This window comes from Dendrobates tinctorius, unplaced genomic scaffold (assembly GCF_039654945.1).
Source record: "Dendrobates tinctorius isolate UK_male_01 unplaced genomic scaffold, ASM3965494v1 ptg000066l, whole genome shotgun sequence".
In the NCBI taxonomy this organism is placed as follows: domain Eukaryota; kingdom Metazoa; phylum Chordata; class Amphibia; order Anura; family Dendrobatidae; genus Dendrobates; species Dendrobates tinctorius.
The window spans coordinates 1,448,165-1,472,514 of record NW_027361734.1 but is presented as its reverse complement, the minus strand read 5'-3'; the positions used below and the strand labels follow the sequence as shown (position 1 = coordinate 1,472,514).

General features: G+C 42.5%; 1 protein-coding gene across 1 annotated transcript in view; it reads left to right on the top strand.

Moving 5' to 3' along the window:
• The window catches only part of LOC141095090 (uncharacterized), a 616,558-nt gene that overhangs the window by 318,712 nt on the left and 273,496 nt on the right, over nt 1-24,350 (top strand). Inside the window, exons 75-76 of the mRNA XM_073580971.1 lie at nt 189-248; nt 7,220-7,345. Of these exons, the coding sequence (XP_073437072.1) occupies nt 189-248; nt 7,220-7,345 (186 nt within the window). The remainder of the gene's footprint in view (nt 1-188; nt 249-7,219; nt 7,346-24,350) is intronic.

Below are 24,350 nucleotides of genomic sequence, written 5' to 3'. Positions count from 1 at the left end.
ATCAAAGTTACCATATGTAACATGGCATGGCATCTGACCTACTGCTGTGTTATATGGTTTACAGTAAATAAAATGTATGAGAGCACTAATTAGAGTCGGAGGTTGTTATCATGGATCTTTTCAATGAAAAATGATGCCACAAATCACTGCGTATTTTCTTAATATCATTACTGTATTTTTAATTTTAGGGAGAACCAGGAGTTGGTCATAGAGGCCCAGTGGGTCAGGCCGGGCCTCCTGGTATTAAGGTAAAACTGCAAACTGATAAAGCTAGAGAAACCACAATTGGGCATTTAAGTCGACTAGTGGCTGTAATTTTAATGCCACAAAAAGCAAGTTGTTGGTTAAGAGCAACCTCCCCATTTTCCATCAAAACTGATGATTGATGATTTTCCTAATTTTAGATTGGCCAGCAGTGGTCCTACAGGCTTCAAAGCTTCACGAGAATGGCGAATGGTACATACACTAAGAATTTCACAGCCACTGTTAATTTCAATGTAAAAATAGAGGGTCATTTAAAAGGAATCTGTCAGCAGAATTTCACACTGTAAACTATTTATATGCGCATATACTTCTTTCAAAGACAAGTTTAGCAATACCTTCACATGGCCAGTCCATCCGTCCATTATTGAGAAATCAGCATTTGAATTGATATTCAAAAGAGGCAATAAATCTGAAACCTCTGTCACTCCAGCTCTATTCCCAACCCATCACCTTCTTCTTCTGCTTCACTGATGGTTCCTTCACCTGAATTCACACAGCATAGAGGCTGTCAGTCAAGTAAGAAGAGACAGTGCTGGGTGGGAAATAGAGCTGGAGTTACAAAGGATTCAGATCTACCACAAGCCTTCAGCCTCATGGACGTATCAATTCAAACACTGATTTTTCAGTAACGGAGAAACTAACTGCCCATGCTTAATGGTGTTGCTGAACTTGTCTCTGAAGGAGCTACATGCACATATTAATAGTTTGGGGGAGAAATCTTGCTAACAGGTTCCATGTAAGAAAGATTATTCTATTAAAAGATGATCCAGATGAAATGGGCTTTGCAAAAAAATATAAAATCTAGGGAGTGCTACTTATTTGTGGTCAAATCTGAGTAATGTGCAAAAAAAGCAAGCACGCATCATGTAGAAAAGAGAGCAGTGCAAATCCAATTAATATGCAAAATATGACTATGTTTATTAACCCCTTTCACGACCTTGGACTTACCCATACAGTTGTGGCCAAAAGTATTGACACCCCTGCAATTCTGTTAGATAATTCAGATAATTCTCAGTTTCTTCCTGAAAATGATTGCAAACACAAATTATTTGGTATTATTATCTTCATTTAATTTGTCTCAAATGAAAAAACACAAAAAGAATTGTCCTAAAGCCAAATTGGATATAATTCCACACCAACTATAAAATGAGGGTGGACAAAAGTATTGGCACTGTTCGAAAAATCATGAGATGCTTCTCTAATTTGTGTAATTAACAGCACCTGTAACTTACCTGTGGCACCTAACAGGTGTTGGCAATAACTAAATCACACTTGCAGCCAGTTGACATGGATTAAAGTTGACTCAACCTCTGTCCTGTGTCCTTGTGTGTACCACATTGGTCTTCTTTCTTTTCTCCATGCTCGAAGAACTGTCTGAGGACTTGAGAAACCAAATTGTGAGGAAGCATGAGCAATCTCAAGGCTACGAGTCCATCTCCAAAGACCAGAATGTTCCTGTGTCTACCGTGCGCAGTGTCATCAAGAAGTTTAAAGCCCATGGCACTGTGGCTAACCTCCCTAGATGTGGACGGAAAAGAAAAATTGACAAGAGATTTCAATGCAAAAATGTGCGGATGTTGGATAAAGAACCTCGACTAACATCCAAACAATTTCAAGCTGCCCTGCATTCCGAGGGTACAACAGTGTTAACCCGTACTATCCGTCGGCGTCTGAATGAAAAGGGGCTGTATGGTAGGAGACCCAGGAAGACCCCACTTCTTACCCCGAGACATAAAAAAGCCAGGCTGGAGTTTGCCAAAACTTACCTGAAAAAGCCTAAAACATTTTGGAAGAATGTTCTCTGGTCAGATGAGACAAAAGTAGAGCTTTTTGGGCAAAAGCATCAACATAGAGTTTACAGGAGAAAAAAAAGAGGCATTCAAAGAAAAGAACACGGTCCCTACAGTCAAACATGGCGGAGGTTCCCTGATGTTTTGGGGTTGCTTTGCTGCCTCTGGCACTGGACTGCTTGACCGTGTGCATGGCATTATGAAGTCTGAAGACTACCAACAAATTTTGCAGCATAATGTAGGGCCCAGTGTGAGAAAGCTGAGTCTCCCTCAGAGGTCATGGGTCTTCCAGCAGGACAATGACCCAAAACACACTTCAAAAACCACTAGAAAATGGTTTGAGAGAAAGCACTGGAGACTTCTAAGGTGGCCAGCAATGAGTCCAGACCTGAATCCCATAGAACACCTGTAGAGAGATCTAAAAATGGCAGTTTGGAGAAGGCACCCTTCAAATATTAGGGACCTGGATCAGTTTGCCAAAGAAGAATGGTCTAAAATTCTAGCAGAGCATTGTAAGAAACTCATTGACTGTTACCGGAAGCGGTTGGTCGCAGTTATTTTGGATAAAGGTTGTGCAACCAAGTATTAGGCTGAGGGTGCCAATACTTTTGTCCGGCCCATTTTTGGAGTTTTGTGTGAAATGATCAATGTTTTGCTTTTTGCTTCATTCTCTTTTGTGTTTTTTCATTTAAGACAAATTAAATGAAGATAATAATACCAAAGAATGTGTTTGCAATCATTTTCAGGAAGAAACTGAGTATTATCTGACAAAATTGCAGGGGTGTCAATACTTTTGGCCACAACTGTATGTCCAGGTCAGTAGGTACTTACCAACCTTGGACATATGGATACATTATGTGGGTGCACAATCACCACAGGGTTTTAAGCTGATATGGCAGCTGACACCCAGCACTCACTACCAGAAGCGGTGCTCGCACCTCCCATAGATGGCAGTAAAGCTCGGCTCACATTTGCCCTTCACTCTATGCTGAGTGCTTACACTGGGCTTTCCTTAATTTCTCTGAAATATGAGAGTTAAATGGAAACCCCAGTGGAAAATTCACTATAATGAGGCAGATGGAGTCACTGTGGACGTTGGCTTTCCTATGATACACCAGTGTCCGTCTTTTTAGGCATGCATAAAAGCACGGTAGGCCACAATTTTGTGCACTTCTGAAAAGAAGGACATCGCTAAACAGAGGCCAGACTGAATGCAGAGTAACTGCCATCTCTCTCAGTGGGTCATAGCACCAGCAAACTGTTAACAGTAAAATTTGCACTATAATATGGCGCTCCTTCCCTTCTGAGCTTTGCACCACGCCTGAAAAGTATTTCCAAGATTACATGTAGAGTATTGACGCACTCAGGAGAAATTTTTACTACAAACTGTGAGGTCCATTTTTTCCTACTAGCCCTTAGAAATATTAAAAACTTGGAGCTAAAACAACATTTTAGTGGTAAAAATGTAAACATCTTTTCTTTACCGCCCAACTCGTACAATTCTGTGAGGCACATGTGGTGTCAACATGCACCCCTATATGAATTCATTGGGGGGTGTAGTTTGTAAAATGAGATCACTTATTGGGGGTTTCTGTTGTTCAGGCATCTCAAGAGCTTTGCCAAGGTGACATGGCACTCAAAAAAACAGTCCAGCAAAATCTAAACACCAATATGGCACTTATTCCCTTCTGAGCTTTGCATTATGCTTCAAAAGTAGTTTTTGAGCACTTATCAGAAATCGGTGTACTCAGGAGAAATTGAACAACAAATTTGGAGGTTCATTTTCTCCTGCTATCCTTGTGAAAATGAGAAAACTTGGGGCTAAAACATTTTTGTGGGAAAATATATATTTTAGTTTTCACAGATCAATGCTGTCAAAATATGTGAAGCATCTGTGAGTTCAAGGTGCTCGCCACTTATCTAGATAAATTCCTTGAGGGGTCCGGTTTCCAAAATGGGGTCACTTGTGGGGGGGGTTACTGTTTAGGAACATCAGGATCTCTATAAAAGCGACATAGCATCCGCTGATGATTCCAGCCAATTTTGCACTCCAGAAGTCAAATAGTTCTCCTTACCTTCCTAGCCCTACCATGCTTCCAAACAGTAGTTTTCCCCCACATATGGGGTATCGTCGAAATTGCACAACAAATTGTATGGTGCAATTTCTCATGTTACCCTTGTGACCATAAAAAATTGAATCTAAAAGAACATTTTTGTGGGAAAAGTTAACTTTTAATATTTTCACAGCTCAATGTTATAAACTTCTGTGAAGTACCTGGGGGTTCAAGATGCTCACCACACATTTAGATACATTCCTTGAGGAGTCTAGTTTCCAAAATGGTAACTTGTGGGGAGTTTCCACTGTTTAGGCTCATCAGGGCCTCTCCAAATGCAACATGGCTTCCGCTAATGATTCTACTAAATTTGTGTTGAAAAAGTCAAATGGCACCTTTCTGAGCCCTGCCGGGAGCCCAAATAGTAGTTTTCCTCTACATTTTGGGTATCGATATAATCAGGATAAATTGCACAACAAATTATACAGTGCATTGTCTCCTGATACCCTTGTGAATATAAGAAATTTAGGTCTAAAAGAACATTTTTGAGGGAAATTTTTTTTTTATTTTCACTTCTCTAAGTGATAAACTTCTGTGAAGCACTCGGGGGTTCAAGATGCTCATCACACATCTAGATACACTCCTTGTGGGGTCCAGTTTCCACTGTTTAGGCATATTAAGGGCTTTCCAAACACGACATGGCATCCGCTAATAATTCCTGACAATCTTGCATTAAAAATGTCAAAAGTTAAAAAAGTTAAAAAAAGCTTTCCTTTCGAGCCCTGCCGTGCGCCCATATAGTGGTTTTCCTCCACATATGACGTACTCAGGAGAAATTGAACTACAAGATTTTGGGGTCCATTTTCTCTTGTTACCCTTGTGAAAAAAAATTGGGGTATGAATTAAAATTTTTGTAAAAAAAAAAAAAATGTTATTTTTTTTCCTTCCACATTCCATTAATTCTTGTGAAGCACCTGAAGGGTTAATAATCTTCTTGAATGTGGTTTTGAGATAGCTAGAAGGAATATAGAGTGCACATAGGGTCTTATCCAAGATAAAAGATTTAATAATTCAAATTCACTCTCCTACTGTGGATGTGTGAGGCACACCCACTGTACTTAGCACCGGCAGTTGCTGCAAGCCCCGGAGCGATGATTCCTTGTTGGTTAAAAAGAATGGGGCATCAGACTACACTGCTCGCCTGTCAGAATGATGAACCAGGGGAGTCCAAGTGGATACAATAGAGAAATAGACTTTATTTCTACGCATTTCTTGGTGATAACACCACTTCCTCAGGACAGTCTGAGGAAAGCAGCGCAGTCTGATTCCCCATTCTTTTTACCCAACAATGATTGTGGTTTTGAGCACCTTGATTAAAGCAGTTTTTAGAATGGTGTCACTTTTGGGTATTTTCTGTCATATAGGCCCCTCAAAGTCACTTCAAATGTGAGGTGGTCCGTAAAAAATATGGTTTTGTAAATTTTGTTGGTAAAATGAGAAATCACTGGTCAACTTTTAACCCTTATAACCTCCTAACGAAAAAAAAATATGTTTCGAAAACTGTTCTCATGTAAAGTAGAGATGTGGGAAATGCTATTTATTAACTATTTTGTAAAATTTGGCCTGGTCAGGAAGGTGAAAACAGGCTTGGGGGGAGTAAAGGGACTAAATGCAATTTAAAATCCATCATAAATCCACAAGACAGACAAATAGTCTGTGACTAAGCAAACAGTCCTGTACCTTGTACAGACTTTGAGTGTGCTCAAGCGCTTTTATGTATGAGGCATTTATTACACACTTTGCTGGACCACTCTGTCCCAGAACACAGGTTTCAATCATTCGTGGTAATCAGACAAAATTGCTGTACCTGGAATATCCCTTGCATTAGTATTCCTGATTAAACCGTGTAAATGATGATACATGTGGGATTTCTGAGCATTCTATTCCTTTGGTTTACCTCCAACCTGCTGCCCTTATCATTGGCTGCAAAGCATTTGTACTTATATTAATCTATTCCCTTTTCTTATATTTTCCCTCACTTAAATATATTTTGTGTCAACATATTATTCTTGCACTGTCAATTGTGATTAAAGGGAATTTTTCAGCAGGCTATGTCATCTGGGAGCAGCATGATATAGGGGATGAGACTCTGAATCTAGCATTGTGTCAGTTACTAGGCTGTGTGTTTCAATAAAATCAGTGTTTTATCAGTCGGAGATTATCACAGCAGGACTAGTTGTCCTGTGCCTCCTAGTCAACTAGTCTGTGTAAGACTACCCCACCATTGATTAGAAGCTTTCTGTCAATGTACAGTGTACACCGAAAGTAGCGGTGGTGTGGGCCGGAGTTATGCAGGACTCAGCATTCTGAATAATACTACATCTGCAGCAGAGAAAATTGTGATTGTGTCAAAATTACATAAAGAAGCCCAGTATGTGATACATCCCTGGAATTAGGGTCTATGCCCCTATAGGATGCTGCTCTCAGACTACATAGCACAAACCTGCTGCCAGATTTCCTTCAATAGGTTCCTTTTCAGGTATTGTATCATAGGCTTGGCTTTGCATCTTATTCACTTATAGTGGCCCATACCAGAGGAGATATATATGATCATTTGAATGGATACCGATTATTTGTTTGTTATCCTGTGGATTTTTGTATGTTTTTAAATGTTTTTAACTTATGGATGTTTTTCTTCCTTGGTCTGTATAACTGCATTTAATACAGATAGTCATACTTTACATATTACTTGGAGTGTTCAGGGCTCTGCTTTCTTGTGTGATATAATGCATGCTCACTTATTTTATACTTTATTCTACTAAATTATACTTTGCCACTTTTATACTATGACTTTAGCAAGTGGCAATCTACACACTGATGAAGAGCTAAAATAAAATTAGTAAATATGATTGTGTTGTTTAATGATATTGTGTAATGACTCCATGCAATATACTGGAAAATACTGAAAATCTATGGTAATTTGTTGTAAAATGTTTGTAGTTTGGGCTCTCAGCTGCATGGTAAACTTGGACACTATGACCAGAACTTGCGAATTCAACTCCATTTTATTTATATGTACCTGCAAGAACATAAACGTTATTCTTTTCACAGGGTGAGCCAGGAGAGCAAGGACTCCCAGGAGTACAAGGAATCCAAGGCATCCAAGGAAACCCAGGTATTTCAGGATCTGTGGGAGAAAGAGGAGAAGCAGGAATACGTGGTCCACCGGGTCCTCCAGTAAGTATTCATGATAAGCTGCGATTGCATAGTTTACAGGCATCTTAGCCATACAGGGCAATGTTTTTTCCTTCAAACCTGTTATCAACAGATAACTAGTCTATATATATATATATATAAAACTCAAAATCTGTAGTAGCCCGCTCTATACAAATCCACAGTTCTCACCCGATTTGGGTGAAATTTGACACGCCCCTCTCCACCCACAGGAGCAGAACACTGCGCACGTTAAATCTCACTAGCGCCCCCCCTTCTTGAGATTGGGGCCCTGAAGTTAGGCCCTATACATATAATGGATAAATGTGAAAGTGAAAGTAAAAGTGCTGAGGGGAAAACAATAGTTGTGACTCACAGGAATGGATTATAGCGACGGCACCAAAGTGTTGCTGCTAAAGGGGCCGTACCACCACACACAACACACAAACTTTTCACAAACACCATACAAACATCACACTGACAGCACACATACACCAACCCACAAGCACAACACCTCACAAATGCCACAACACACCACACAAACACCATACCACTCTAGACACACACAACTCAAACACCACCCACAAATATCACAACACCACCCCATAAATACCACATGCACACACACGCATGCAAGGACCACACATGCATGCAAACACACTTGGATGGAAGCACCCTATGCACACGGACGAACATTACTGAGCTGCAATATTTGTCAGGAGAAAAATGCTTCATAGTAAGATTGTCATTATTGCTTACTAAACAGGGAGCTTTCATCACTGAAGCTGCTGAGGTAAAGTGAAAGCTGAGTTCTGATTGGTTGCTATGAGCAACTAGACAAGTCTGCCTGTAAGTCGGATTTCTTTACTGAGATGTGAGCTCCTTCAGGTCATAGTAATACTGTGTGAGGGATGCTCTGTATTTACTATTCATCCTATTACATCTCTTATCAGTGTCAGGTGAATACTAAAGGGTCATAATACTGTTTTTAAAATGCTACCCAAAAAACAACCATCTATTGGGCAACTTCGCCCAAAAGCTAAGAAAGCAAAATTGTGTCAAAGAGCTGAGACAAGGGAACAACGTGACTCACGGCTTGAAAAGAAAAAGATGAGATAGACTAATTGTAAGGCAGCTGAGACATCAGAGGAACGGGAATGTCGTCTTCACAAGAATCAGTTAAGAGAGGCTGAAGCAAGGAATATGGAAAAATCTGAACAAAATTATGAACGTTGTGAAAATGACCGCATACGGCATACGCAACGTGTGCAAAGATGTAGACAGGCTGATTTGCATTTGGAAGCATTTGACTACAACCCAATTCAAGACTATAGGTCACATCAGAAAGTCATAATTGGTAAAATGGACATAATATGCAAACATTGTCAATCAAAGAAGTTTAACTTGGAATTGCCTGGTATGTGCTGCTCAAAAGTCAGTTTGCCACCTTTAGATCTACCTCCTGAACCACTTCTTTCATACATGTCAGGAACAATTCCCAAGTCCAAGCATTTTTTGCAAAATATTAGGAGATACAATTCATCTTTCCAGATGACATCCTTTGGTACGACAGCTGGACTCCAGGAAGCAGGATTTATGCCAACTTTTAAAGTCCAGGGCCAAATATATCACAAAATCGGTTCAATGCTTCCTGTAGCAAAGATCCAAAGTTTTTACACATGTATTTTTTGGGAGACGAGCAATTGCAAGATGATAGATGTTGTGAAGCTATACTTGAGACAAATAAAGAGATTGTGTTGAATTTGCAAAGATTTTTCCATCAGCACAATCAGTTAGTAAACCTTATCAAAATAGCCTTAGAAAGAATGCCAAGTGATGAATATCAAGTTGTAATAAGAGCAGACAAGACACCGGTTGGCGAGCATGAAAGGCGATTTAATTCTCCCACTGTTAACAAAGTAGCTATTGTAATGGTTGGACAGGACTTTCAAAGCCGAGATATAATTATTCAGCGACGAAGTGACAATCTTCAACGTATTGCAGAAATACATAGATCATATGATGCTCTGAATGCCTGTCTAAAATCTTATCTGTGGATACATGTTCAGAAGCAAACTCTTACTACTAATATTGATTCAGTCATGGAGAGTGAACAAGCCGTAATGTATCCACTGGAGTTCTTGAGTTCTTTGGAGCCTCCTGGAATGCCACCGCATAAGCTCACTTTAAAAATAGGAGCCACAATAATTTTGTTTCAGAACCTTGACCCACCAAAAGTGTGTAACTGCACAAGATTGTGCATTAAGAGTCTCATGCCCAATGTTATTGAATCCACTATTCTTATGGGAAACTCTAAGGGAGCAAATATTTTCATTCCACATATTCCTTTGCTACCAAGCGACATGCCCTTCAATTTTAAGCGTCTGCAGTTCCCAATCCGACTTGCATTTGCTATGACTATAAACAAAGCACAAGGTCAATCACTTAAAGGGAAGGTGCCGCAATTTTATATAATTTGCAAAAAAAAGAGTAAGTAACAAAACATGTTGTTTCAGCAAATGTTGTACTAACTAGGATTTATGGTTTGTTTGTAATAATGTTTTAATGTAGCCACTGGGCGCTGCCATCTTGATTTGCAGATCTGTGGAGGACACATACAGTCTGCAAATATGGCCGTCCCTGGACATAGGAGACTGTGGTCGGTTCCCGACCCTATCTCTAACATTGCAGCCTCATTAGCAGTGAACTGGGCACGCCCCTGTGGGCTGCACCATTCACTGCTGTAGGTGTGGCTGGGCACCATTTTACTGTAGCCCAGTGCTATCTGCTGAGCTCCACTTTCTGCACTGTGCTTCCTGCTCCAGCTCCACTGTCCTCCTGCTCTGTCTCCACCTCCCCACTCACAGCCCCAGTGATCTCTGGTAATCTGGCACCTTCGCATTTATGACAGCTTTTATGGCTGTCTGAGGAGGACAGTGACATATACAGCCCATAGTCTAGTGTATAATTGGGGGGGGCTGGAAGTTTCACCAGTGTGGGCATATCTGTAATACTGTCTCGTGTGATACTGCCTGCTGAGCCGTGTATCTAATCCTCCCCTGTGTGATACTGACTGCTTAGCCATGTATCTAATCCTCTCCTATGTCCAACACGAAAGGGAAGCAATGCCTAAAATTCCAAAACTTTATTATAACATAATAAAAGTTTTCACAGAAAATTTTTTTTGCGGAAAAGTTCTATGTTATTATGAAAGGGGGACATAACACACAAATAACCGCACCCTAGGTAGGCAACGATGCTACATGTATGCATGATAACTGAAATACTCTTATAATTCCCTTGCAAGCAAAAAAAGCCACAAGGATGCAAGCCTGATTACTGATAGAACCGCAATGGTATAAAAGTGCTAAATACAATAATGCGGCTGTTACATGCTTACAAGAATGCAATAGACCAGCCAAATTGGGCAATAAACCAGCAAAATTGAAGGTATAGGGCAATATAACATAAATATGCGCTAGTGGCAGTAAAAAGTAAACCCAGTATGTATCCAAACAGTGTGAAAAACGGCTGCTACAGCATGTTTACCTTAGGGTGCGGGCAGGAAACCCCGACGCGCGTTTCGCGTAGCTTTCTCCTATGTGATGCTGTCTGCTGAGCCGTCTATCTAGTCCTCCCCTCTGTGATACTGTCTGCTGAGCTGTGTATCTAATCCTCTCCTCTGTGATACTGACTGCTGAGCCGTGTATCTAATACTATTCTGTGTGATACTGACTGCTGAGCCGTGTATATAATACTATTCTGTGTGATACTGACTGCTGAGCTATATATCTAATCCTATCCTGTGTGATACTGACTGCTGAGCCGTGTATATAATACTATTCTGTGTGATACTGACTGCTGAGCTATATATCTAATCCTATCCTGTGTGATACTGACTGCTGAGCTGTGTATCTAATCCTCTCCTGTGTGATACTGACTGCTGAGCTGTGTATCTAATCCTCTCGTGTGATACTGACTGCTGAGCCGTGTATCTAATCCTATCCTGTGTGATACTTCCTGCTGAGCCGTGTATCTAATCCTATCCTGTGTGATACTGTCTGCTGAGCCGTGTATCTAATCCTATCCCTTGTGATACTGTCTGCTGAGCCGTGAATCTAATCCTATCCCGTGTGATACTGTCTGCTGAGCCGTGTATCTAATCCTATCCCGTGTGATACTGCTCTCCTGAAATACTCTGTGCTGCTGTCACCCTGCTGGTTTTATGTGTGATCTATAAGGCAGTATTATGTGTGATCTATATGGTGGTATAATGTGTGAAGTATATGGTGGTATAATGTGTGATCTATACAGTGGTATTATGTGTGAACACTATGGCAGTATTATCTGCTAAATGGGGACCCATTCTGGGGTGGTTCTGGCTGAGCACCTGCACACGGGTCTGGGGTAATAGATAGGTGCAGTCAGGGAGGGCTGGTAAGGCAGCTGAAGAGAGGGGTCTCATTTTTATCGTTACTATATGGCTACATTTCCCCCAGCCTGCTTCCCAGTGTCACCCCGGACTGCGCCTGTCGCCTCGCTTTCACACATCGCCAGGACAGGATCTGAGGAGGGGAATGGGGTCTTTGCATGTAAAGTCTGGATCAGAACAGGCTATCAATCAGCAGAAATGTTTCCTGGATTTCTGTGCTGCTGTCACCCTGCTCCTCCCCCATATATCTCCCTCTGTGCCCCCCCATAGACCAGCGCACTGCTCTCCTGAAATACTCTGTGCTGCTGTCACCCTGCTCCTCCCCCATATATCTCCCTCTGTGCCCCCATAGACCAGCACACTGCTCTCCTGAAATACTCTGTGCTGCTGTCTCCCTGCTCCTCCCCATAGACATGCACACTGCTCTCCTAAAATACTCTGTGCTGCTGTCACCCTGCTCCCAGAATCCTTGCTGCCTGCCATCCTCAGTGACCGAAGACCCCATTCCTTTCCTTAGATCCCGTCCTGGCGATGTGTGAAAGCGAGGCAACAGGGGCCTGATATATGGTGGAAGGAGCAGGGTGACAGCAGCACAGAGTATTTCAGGAGAGCAGTGTGCTGGTCTATGGGGGGCACCCTGTTCGGTGCCAGGGATTGTACATAGAGCGCTGTGTTTTATACACATGGATGGACCCTCTGCTCCACAGAAATCCAGGAAACATTTCTGCTAATTGATGACCTGTTCTGATCCAGACTTTACATGCAAAGACAGTCAGTAACTTTGCAGGCCCCATCAAAATGGCTGCTCACTGTTCCTAGATGTCATCCTCTCTTTTCCCTTAGCAAACACCCAGAAGGGGATGAGAGGAGTGACATCACACCCATGTCAGCAGATTCCGCCCATAATTACTGCAGGGCAGTAATGTGAGCTAGTTGTACACTAGGTCTTTGTGCCAAATTCAGTAGCTGCTCCCCCTAGTGTTAACAAGTGGAAATGACAAACTTTTTAAAATTATTTTTCATATTTTGCAAAATTAAAAACAAATGATAATATTTTTTAAGAAAATGTAAACATTAATTCTTCACATTTTTTCAATTGCTGAAAAAGAAATTTTTTGCTGGCACCTTCCCTTTAAAGTAGCTGGCATTAATTTGGAGAGCCCGTGTTTTTCACATGGATAGTTGTACGTTGCTTACTCTAGAGTGAGTAACACCAAAAATCTTTTCATATATGCACCTGAAGGTAAAACCAGAAACATTGTTTACCAAAAAGCACTACAATACATAGTTTAACTGTAAACCAATTTTACTCTTTTGTCCATGAACTACTTAAAGATTACACTGGAGGGAGGGGAGAAGGGTTGCACTATGTTGTTAATTGGGTGTAAATGTTTTATATGTTTGTGTAAGGTGCATACATTTTCATTTTTGTTAAAAAAATAGTTGTAATAGTTTATACTGCATAATATGTATTGAATATGTAAAATCAATAAAAATGTTGAAATTTAAAAAAAAGTTGTTGTTCACACCAATGTTAACACAAATTAGTAAAATGCCAAAATAATAAAAATTTAAAGTAGAATTTTTTTTACTGTAGTACTCTGAAAATGTCATTTTTAGGGTGACACTGAAAACTTTACTTTAATCAACAATTTAACATTTTCCACGAGCGAATCCATGGGTATTCTACTAATGTTATATAAATAAAAGTTATGGAGGTTCTGGAAATTCGCCGATTTGGAGACATTAAGCGGCGTATAACAAAGTTTGAGGGAACATCCCCCGTCCTTCAGTTTCATATATTTGTACCAATGAATTGTTGGGTGGTTACGCTTATAATGCAATGTAATATAACGTTATACCAATAAATTATAGATAACCAGTGCGGAATATAAGGTATCAGATCTAAGAAGGTTATGCTCTATATTGTAATATGCATACTGGTAATCTAGTTATGGAATAACCCTTTAAGGACCAGGTCATTTTTATTTTTGTGCTTTAACTTTTTTCCTTGCCTTGTATAAAGTTTTTTCACAACTTTTTATTTTTCTGCCGACATAAGCAGGTGAGGAGCTTTAAATGACATATAATGTACTGAAAGCCAGGAAAAAAGTTCCATTTATGATGTGTTTTTTTTGTTTTTACAGCATTGCTTGTGTTGGAAAAAAAGACCTGAAAACATGCTTGCTGAGTTCATTTTCATGAATGGAGAGATGCCAATTATATTTTTAAAAAATATGTTTTCCTTTCTTTATTAACAGTGGAATGGGAAGTGATTTTAACTTTTATATATAATTTTTTACACTTTTTCCATAATTTTAAAACTTTTTTTTATTTTTATGTTTACATTACGTTTTAGTCCCGTTATTGAACTGCAACCTGTGATCATTTTATCTCTTATATTATATACTGCCATATCGAGGTATTGCAGGATATATTAAAAATTTCTGTCTCCTATTTACCTCAGCCTACGGCTTAGCTTCTCAGGAGGGTCAGGGTGACAGCGATGGGGTTCTTCAGCAGACAACCGGCTGTCATATTAATGCATTGGTTTCCCGTCATCATGATCAGAGGGGACCTATGGGAACTGCGTGCGTGGGCAGTGGCGTATGTTCAATTTAAATACCACTGTCAGAGATTGACAGCAGCATTTAAATGGTTAACAGCCAGACCCAGAAATCGATTCCAACCACAGCTGATAATAATAATAATAATAATAATAATGTAGCAAGCATGTACCCCATGTGGAGGGATCTCAGTTCCTGAGCCACTTCCTCAAGTGAGGACACCTTCAGAGGATGTGAATACAACGTCCTTGTGTAGGAAGCAGTTAACCTACTTAGTTGTGGGTTCTTTTGCACCTTTACAACCTGAGTACATGAGATTTTACAATACAGTAACATTGGTATGAGCCTAAAATCCATGCCCACTACAGATAGTGACCTGTGCCTCAAAATATAGCCAAGGCCAGGTTCTGCTCAAGCTAAGCACATGGTGCTGACCAAGAAACATAGTTGGTATTTAATTAACACTCTGCTCATCAGAGGCCTCTAATAAATGAGTGAAATTATCATTAAATGTCCAGATTAAGAGCTGACACAGTTTGATCCACTGAACCATACCAGAATCCTGTTATGCTAAAAGGTTCTTAAGCAGTTTGGAAATGTGATAAGATGGAGTCTAATATATTAACACCAGTAAAAGTATAACGGACATCAGTAAATTGTGAAAAAAAAATTGAACTATAGTCAGTTCACCCTTCTGTGAAGTCTTCATTAAGCAGCTGGCACTCAGCATGGTTCCATAGAGCAAACGTACTTGGGAAGAGAGAAAAAAAAAAAGAAAAAACCCAGCGAGTAGATCGCAGACTAAATTATAACCTTTAATCCTTTAGGTTGAAACATGAATGGCACAGGATTGCCGGGCATGTAGAAAACCACTTCAGAAACAGATGACGCGTTTCAACATAACAGTCTTCATGAAGATCTGTGTTCTGGTTACAAAGCATGTGAACATATACTAGGAAGTCAGACATAATTGGTCAGACAATTAACATCATTTAAGTAATGAATAATGAGTGTACCATGGTAATTAAAACCAAAGGAAAAAAAAAAACTGAAATTTTTTTTTTTAAATAAAACCACTTAAGGAAAACAGCATATATACATGAAAAAATTATCAGGCAATTTTAATCAATTGTAACATTTTATCAAATCCTGTTGTAGGGATGTGACTCGCTCAGGTGCAGCGGGAGACATATGAGACAGGTCCTTCCAAAGTTCATGTGGTTTATTCACGTCATAAACGCACAAGGCAGCATAACACCAAAAGGAACCTTTAGCTCAGGCAAAAGAACATAAATGTCCGTGGTTGTAGACTCAGAACAGGAGTCTCAGCATACATGGGAGGCTTAGTCCTCCCCACACACAGCTCCCTAGTTCAGGAGCAGGCCGCATTATAAGGCTGTAGCCACACCCACGAACCCAGCAGCTGACTGGTCACCTGACTGTGACCTCACCACAGGTCCTTCAAACAACAACAATAATAATATCTGGTATGCTTTTCATTATAGAGACAAGCCATTTATGAGGCACATATCGCCCATCGATTACACGACCCTTAGCCCTGCCACATACCTCCCCCCTCTGCCTAAAGCCATGGGGCTTGGCACTTTCACCTACCAGGCAAGGGATTCTGGAGAGGGCATCAGCATTCCCATGTAGCTTCCCGGCCCTATGCTCTACATGGAAGCTGAAGTCTTGTAGGGCTAAGAACCAGCGGGTGACCCTAGCATTCTTGCCCTTTGTTTCCCTCATCCACCTGGGTGGGGCATGGTCGGATATTAACCTAAACTTCCGTCCCACCAGGTAGTACCGTAATGTGTCCACTGCCCATTTTATGGCCAAACACTCCTTCTCTACAACTGAGTAATTTCTCTCACAAGAAGTCAACTTCCTACTCAAGTAGAGAACAGGATGCTCCTCCCCACGTATCTCTTGGGAGAGGACTGCTCCTGCCCCGACATCTGAAGCATCTGTCTGGAGGACAAATTCATGTTTAAAGTCTGGGGCCACCAAAACTGGTTGCTTACAAAGAGCTCCCTTCATTTCTTGGAAGGCTGACTCTGCTTCTTCGGACCAGCTGACCATCACTGACTTTGTCCCCTTAAGCAGATCAGTTAGACGTGCAGCCATTGTGGCGAAGTTTGGGATAAACCTCCTGTAATATCCCACAATCCCCAGGAAAGCTTTAACTTGCTTCTTTGACAGAGGTCTCGGCCATGTTTGAATTGCCTCCACTTTATTGATTTGGGGTTTGATCTCGCCACGCCCCACTACATATCCGAGGTACTTGGCTTCTTCTCTCCCCAAGGCACACTTCTTCGGGTTTATTGTAAACCCCGCCTCTCTTAGAGCATCAAACACTGCTTGGACCTTCTCCAGGTGAGTCTCCCAGTCCGGGGTAAAGATGACGATATCATCTAGATATGCGGCAGCATATAGCTTATGAGGCGCAAGGATTCTATCCATCGCCCTCTGGAAGGTTGCCTGAGCTCCCTGTAGGCCAAACGGCATCTGGACATACTGGAAGCACCCGTCTGGTGTGGAGAATGCCGTCTTCTCCTTGGCTTCCTGTGCCAAGGGAATCTGCCAATATCCCTTCGTCAGATCCAAAGTGGTTATGTACCTGGCCGGTCCAAGACTCTTGATGAGCTCATCAACGCGTGGCATGGGATAAGCGTCGAACTTGGAGACCTCATTCACCTTCCGGTAATCATTGCAGAACCTCCATTCACCATCAGGTTTTGGGACCAGGACAATCGGGCTCGACCAGCCGCTCTTGGATTCCTCAATGACCCCGAGCTGCATCATACGCTGCACCTCCTTGGAGATTACCTCTCGCCGGGCCTCAGGAATACGATACGGTTTCATGTTCACCCACACATGTGGCTCGGTCAGAACTTCGTGCTCCACCACCTTCGTGCACCCCGGCACCTCTGAGAACAGGTCCCTGTTTTTCTGGAGTAACTCCTGGCACTGCTGTTTCTGGTCCTTCGATAGCGTCTCCGCTATGGTAACCGCTCCAACCTCCCCTTCTAGGTTGCTCAGCAAGCACGGAGTTACCGTTGGCTCTCTATCTTGCCACGGCTTGATGAGGTTGACATGGTAAACCTGGTATGGCTTCAGTCTTCCGGGTTGGTGGATCTTGTAGTTTACGTCTCCCAGCTTCTCCACCACCTCATATGGCCCTTGCCACTTGGCCAAGAACTTACTCTCCACCATCGCGATTAGCACGAGAACTTGGTCTCCCGGATTGAACTGCCTCACTCTGGCTGACCGGTTGTAGACCCTGGCCTGAGCCTCTTGTGCCTGGCGGAGATGTTCTTTAACAATGGGCATCACCTTCGCAACCCTCTGCTGCATCAGTGTCACATGCTCAATGACGCTTCTGTGGGGCGTGACTTCGGCTTCCCAGGTTTCCTTGGCTATATCTAGGAGACCTCGCGGATGCCGGCCGTACAGAAGCTCGAAGGGCGAGAACCCCGTGGAGGCCTGGGGAACTTCACGGATAGAAAACAGTAAGTACTGTAAGAGACAATCCCAGTCTCTACCATCTTCCTCTATGACTTTTCTCAGCATGCTCTTCAGTGTCTTGTTAAACCTCTCAACAAGGCCATCTGACTGCAGATGGTACACTGAAGTCCTTAACTGGGAAATTTGCAAGACTCTGCACAATTCTCTCATCACCTTGCTCATAAAAGGTGTCCCCTGGTCGGTCAGGATCTCCTTCGGCAAACCCGTCCGGGAAAACACATGGACCAGCTCACGGGCTATACTCTTCGCGGAGGAGTTTCTCAGGGGAATGGCCTCAGGATAGCGTGTGGCATAGTCCAGGATGACTAATATATACTGATGGCCCTGAGCTGATTTAACTAAGGGACCGACCAAGTCCATGGCAATTCTCTCAAATGGCACCTCAATAATGGGCAGTGGCACAAGAGGGTTCCGAAAATGAGATGTGGGGGCAGTTAACTGACATGTCGGGCAGGACCTGCAATAGTTTGCTATTTCCCAGTGACACCCAGGCCAATAGAACCTCTGTACAATCCGTTCCTGCGTTTTTTCCACCCCCAGGTGTCCCCCCAAGACATGTGAATGGGCCATGTCCAACACTTTCCGTCTATAGGGGCCTGGTACTATTAACTGCTCTACCCCCTCCTCCCTTATTTTCGTGACCCGGTACAACAATTCCCCACTCAACATAAAATAGGGAAACCTTGTGTCTGCTCCCGGCTCTTGTGCAACCCCATTAATGACGGTGACATTGTTAAAGGCTTTCCTTAGCGTGGGGTCCCTATGTTGGGCAGTCCCAAAATTCTCCCCGGCCACCCCTAACTCCGGGATGTCAGGTACAGGGGACCCTTCCTCTTCATCCCCAACAAGGACACATAAAGGAAACCCGTCTGCCTCAGGTGGTGGCGATACCTCAGTGGAGTGGATTGGTTCCCTGCTCTTGCTAGCACACTCAGAACCCATCCCCCACCGATCCCAAAACAGACAGAAATCCCGGCCAATAATTATAGGGTGCAACAAGTCTTGAACAATGCCAACTTCATGCGACTTGGTGCCATGCGCCATTTCAATATTCACCCTAGCCATAGGGTAATCCTTTGCATCGCCATGTATGCACCGAACACCAATCTTTTTACCCGGGAGTATGTTTAGAGGAAAACTGGCCCTCACAAGGGTCACCAAGCTCCCGGAGTCCAGAAGCGCCATTACTGCTCGACCGTTCACCTTCACGGGACACGCTTGTGGCCCCTTGTTAGGTAGCGAGTTCACACTGCAAGCTGGATATGCGTAGTATGAACTACAGCGTCCCATGCTGCAGTCAATTTGCTCGGTGGTCTGGGGACAACGGGCAGCTTTATGTCCTGGCCTGTGACACTTCCAGCAAATAACATCACCCGAAGGGACCTTGGGCACCGCCTCCCCCGCCCCTTTTGACCTTGGACGCCCCACCACTTTTTGAGACTCCACCCCCTGCTGGGACCCCCAATACGGAATGGGCTGCTTCCCCAAGGAACCTTCCATCCCCTGGTATCTCTCGACCAGCCCAACCAGTTCATCAGCATTTTGGGGATCACCCTGGGCAACCCAAGTCTGTAGAGGTCTCGGCAGGGAATGCACAAACCGATCCATCACAACTCGCTCTACCATCTGTGCAGGGGAAGCTGACTCTGGCTGCAGCCATTTCTGGACCAGGTGCAACAGGTCAAACATTTGGGAGCACGGGGGTTTGTCCCGGTGATAGGCCCAATGATGAACTCTCTGTGCCCTGGTAGTCATTGTTACCCCCGAGCGGGCGAGAATTTCCGCTTTTAGTTTGGGATACTCTCTGGCATCTTGTACCGTCAGGTCAAAGTATGCCTTCTGGGGCTCCCCCGTTAGGTATGGGGCCAGTACCTCCGCCCACCGCTCTGGCTAAAGTTTTTCCCTCTCAGCCACCCTCTCAAACACCGTCAGGAAGGCTCTACATCATCCTCAGGGGTAATTTTTTGTAATGCGCGTCTTACCGCCTTCCCGACGTCGGTGGCATCAGCCCAACCTTTTGTTGCGGCGCTCGTCCTGCCCTCCTGGATGGCGGTTGCCAGAAGCTGCATCTGCTGCCGTTGTTCCTGCTGGCTCTGCTGGAACTGCTGCCGCTGCTCCTGCTGGCTTTGCTGGATCTGCTGTAACAGCTTGTTGGTTTCCTGCTGCAGTGCCTGGGACTGGACCAGGTGTTTCAGCAGGTCCTCCATGATTCCAGGCAGTGCTTGTTGCCCCGCTGCAAACTTCACTCAGGACATGCAGCAACTGTCTCAAGTCTCTGCTGGGACCGCTGCCCGCATGTGTACCACCAATTGTAGGGATGTGACTCGCTCAGGTGCAGCGGGAGACAAATATGAGACAGGTCCTTCCAAAGTTCATGTGGTTTATTCACGTCATAAACGCACAAGGCAGCATAACACCAAAAGGAACCTTTAGCTCAGGCAAAAGAACACAAATGTCCGTGGTTGTAGACTCAGAACAGGAGTCTCAGCACACATGGGAGGCTTAGTCCTCCCCACACACAGCTCCCTAGTTCAGGAGCAGGCCGCATTATAAGGCTGTAGCCACACCCATGAACCCAGCAGCTGACTGGTCACCTGACTGTGACCTCACCACAGGTCCTTCAAACAACAACAATAATAATATCTGGTATGCTTTACATTATAGAAGTCAATGCAAGAAAGCGGACGGCACCGCTGTTACCGTGTTAAGGTCCGTGGCTGGCAGCAGGCGGAGAGCTCACATCCAGGACTCCCGGGTGCTTGATCTCGTAGCAAGACGAATGTAGTTTCCAAGAGAAAAAGGTCGCACTCTGCGGGATAATGATGAATGTTTATTGACACTGAATTACATGTCACGTCGGAGATGTGAAGGAGAGTGTGTCAAATGGCTGACTACGGCCGTTTCACGCTACTCGAGCGCTTCCACGGGTCAAAGTGCAGGAGGAAATGACGGATACTTATGCATACCAATCACTCCTCCTGTCAGCCACTACAAAACTAACAAGTGAAACAGACAAGTGTACGTGCAGACATATAAAAACATACAATTTACCGCCTCAGCGGGAACAATACCTTTACATGTAAAATTACAAAAATTACAAGGAACAATAAATCATTATCAGTATTACTGGTTAACCCCTATAATTAAGTTAACTCTTCTGGATAATCTATTCCGGACCAAATATGTGCTCCCATTAAATATAATATAATTGTGATATATTGCAACTATGCCGTAGCTCCTGTCACCAGGGTAAAAATCACTGACACCTATCTTTTTGCCATTTATATTATAATAATGTCCTAGAAAAACTATTTTCTCACGATCAAAACGGATTAAGACAAATTTAACTATGTAGTACAAAATTAAGCGAATAATAAACTGCCCCAATTTTATATAAATTTTTTATCAAGCAAAATACCACGCCGAATGTCATAAATTTATATACCTCCCAAACATGATTCTTGTGTTATAATCTCATAATATTAAGCAAAATACATTTATATGAATCAGTTATCATAAAAAAATGGCCATATCTACTTTATCATTGAAACCTGCGGGACCCGTCGCCCGTGTATCCATGATCCATTTCGATTCCCGCTGCAATAATAATTTATGCAAGTTCCCCCCTTGTGGGGGCAACATCACTTTTTCAATACCCGCAAAAGTAAGGACACCCGGATCCGTCCCATGTACAGTCCTGACATGGTCAATGAGACGTGGCACTCCTTTCCCAGATTTTATCAACTTGAAGTGCTCCCGAAATCGAACATAAAGCGGGCGTATTGTCTTTCCTATATAAAAAACCCGACATGTACAGAAAATAACATAAACCACATGATCAGTCTTGCATGTAATAAAGCTGGACACCGTATGTCTAACTGCACCCATTTGCAGTGTACGATCAGTACAATGATACCTGCAATAGGGACATTGTCCACATTTATAATTACCTTTAGGTATTCCTTGATTTAACCATGTGTCACGTTGAGTTATTAAACGATTCTGGACTAAAATGTCCCTAATCCTTGTACTGCGTCTATTGGAAATCAAAGGTCCTCTGGACACTATATCAATCAATTCCCTGTCTTGTTCCAAAACATGCCAATGTTTCCTTATTACGGATCTGATTTGTCTATCCATGGGGCCATAACGAAAACAAAAGGTAAATCTTTTTTCTTTCTTACTTTCTTTACTCTGTTGATTTATTATGCATCTCCTGTTATCATCCCATTGTGATTTCACTTTTTGAAGTGTAGTATCTAATAAATGGTCAGGGTACCCTCGTTGTCTCAATCTCTCATGTAATTCTCTGGATTGTCGTTCCCGACCCTCGACTGTATTATTGACACAAAATATTCGTAAAAATTGACTATGTGGTAATGAATTAACAGTATGTGTGGGGTGATAACTGTCAAACCGCAATACGGAGTTGGTGGCTATAGGTTTCCTAAAAACCGATGTACATATAGTATCATCCTTGATCTCCAAAAGGACATCAAGAAACTCCAATTTGGTACCTCCAAAATTATATGTGAACACCATATTCATGTGATTCATGTCATTTAAATAGTTAACAAATTCAACAAATGTCTCTTTTGTACCCTCCCAGATTATGAACACGTCGTCCACATATCTGAGGTATAATCTGATATGTCTGAAATACCTCTGCATATTATAAACGTATTTCTCCTCAAAAGCTCCCAAGAACAAGTTCGCAAATGTGCAAGATACCGGCGTGCCCATCGCAGTTCCCACATTTTGACAATACCATTTCGAATCAAAAGTAAAAGCATTGTGTGTTAGAATAAAACTCAATGCATCACAAACGAAATCTATGAAACCTTGCTCTTTCCCTGTCGTACCTAAAATTTCCTTAATAGTGTCAACTCCCAATTGTTGAGGATTTCTTGTTTAGAGACTTTCTACATCTATTGATGTTAAAAAGAAACCAGGTTGCCACCCAAACCCATGTATTACTTCTAGAAAAGCTTTAGTGTCTCTTATATAGGAAGGGATTTGAATAAGCAATGGCCGTAATAGCCAATCTACATATTGTGAAAGTGCCTCCGTCAGTGATCCTATCCCAGAAACAATGGGGCGACCTGGAGGACAAGATAGGGATTTGTGTATCTTAGGTACATGGTACCAATGGGGACGCGTAGGAAAATCAGGCAACAATTTTTCTGCCTTTTTTTCAGAAATAATATTTTTTATGACGTATTGCCTGAGTAAAGACCTCAAATCTTTTATGAATTTGTGGGTAGGATCCCCTATCAATTTCGTATATGTGACTGTATCTGATAGATGTCGGTGGGCTTCTGCTAGGTACATATCTCTCGGCAATAACACTGTATTCCCTCCTTTATCTGATGGTCTCACCACTGTGTCTGTCCATTCTCTAATTTCTCTCAGTGCTGACTTCTCTGCCACTGTCAAATTTGAGGGAGCTGTGGGATATACTAATGCCTCTACATCTTTAATGACTAACGTCTCAAATAAATCAATAAGATTTCCTGGGGAGACAGGGGGCATATATTGTGATGTTACCCCCCCTAAAAAAGGTGTATAAATCGTTTGTGGGTAGTCACCCCTAGATTCAGTGATACTCAACAATAGGGCAGCATCTTCATGCACTTCTGCCAATGTACCTACTCCTGCCATGAATCCCAAAGGACCCACTTCACATTGCACCTCCCCTGATAATGAAGTGTTAATGGGGGTTTTTTGTAAAAATTGCTTATGCAGATGCATCTTCCTAATGGATTTAAATAAATCAATCTTAAATTCTGTCAAATCAAAACTATCTGGTATACAAAAATTCAGACCCTTGGCTAATAATGAATGATGTGAATCATTCAACACATGATCAGTTAAATTTATTACTGCATGCGACAGTGTGTCCCTTATCGTCTCGGTCTCCATGAGACTTGCTTTCTCTTGCGGTTTTGTCCATACAGCCTTCCTCCTTCCTCTTCTGATCCTCCGCCTAAAGGGATATTATGTCCAGACACACCTGCTTCTGCTGATATCTGCTGGTCAATTGCAGACATGGATTAACTGGCTCCCTCTCCCATGCTTGAATCAGAATCCGTTGTTAAATAATCTCTCCTGTTTGGAGCCTGATTCTGTTTACGATAATGGCGCTTATATTTCCCTTTTCCTGATTGCATAAGCAATTTTTACAAAAAACCCCCATTAACACTCCATTATCAGGGGAGGTGCAATGTGAAGTGGGTCCTTTGGGATTCATGGCAGGAGTAGGTACATTGGCAGAAATGCATGAAGATGCTGCCCTATTGTTGAGTATCACTGAATCTAGGGGTGACTACCCACAAACGATTTATACACCTTTTTTAGGGGGGGTAACATCACAATATATGCCCCCTGTCTCCCCAGGAAATCTTATTGATTCATTTGAGACGTTAGTCATTAAAGATGTAGAGGCATTAGTATATCCCACAGCTCCCTCAAATTTGACAGTGGCAGAGAAGTCAGCACTGAG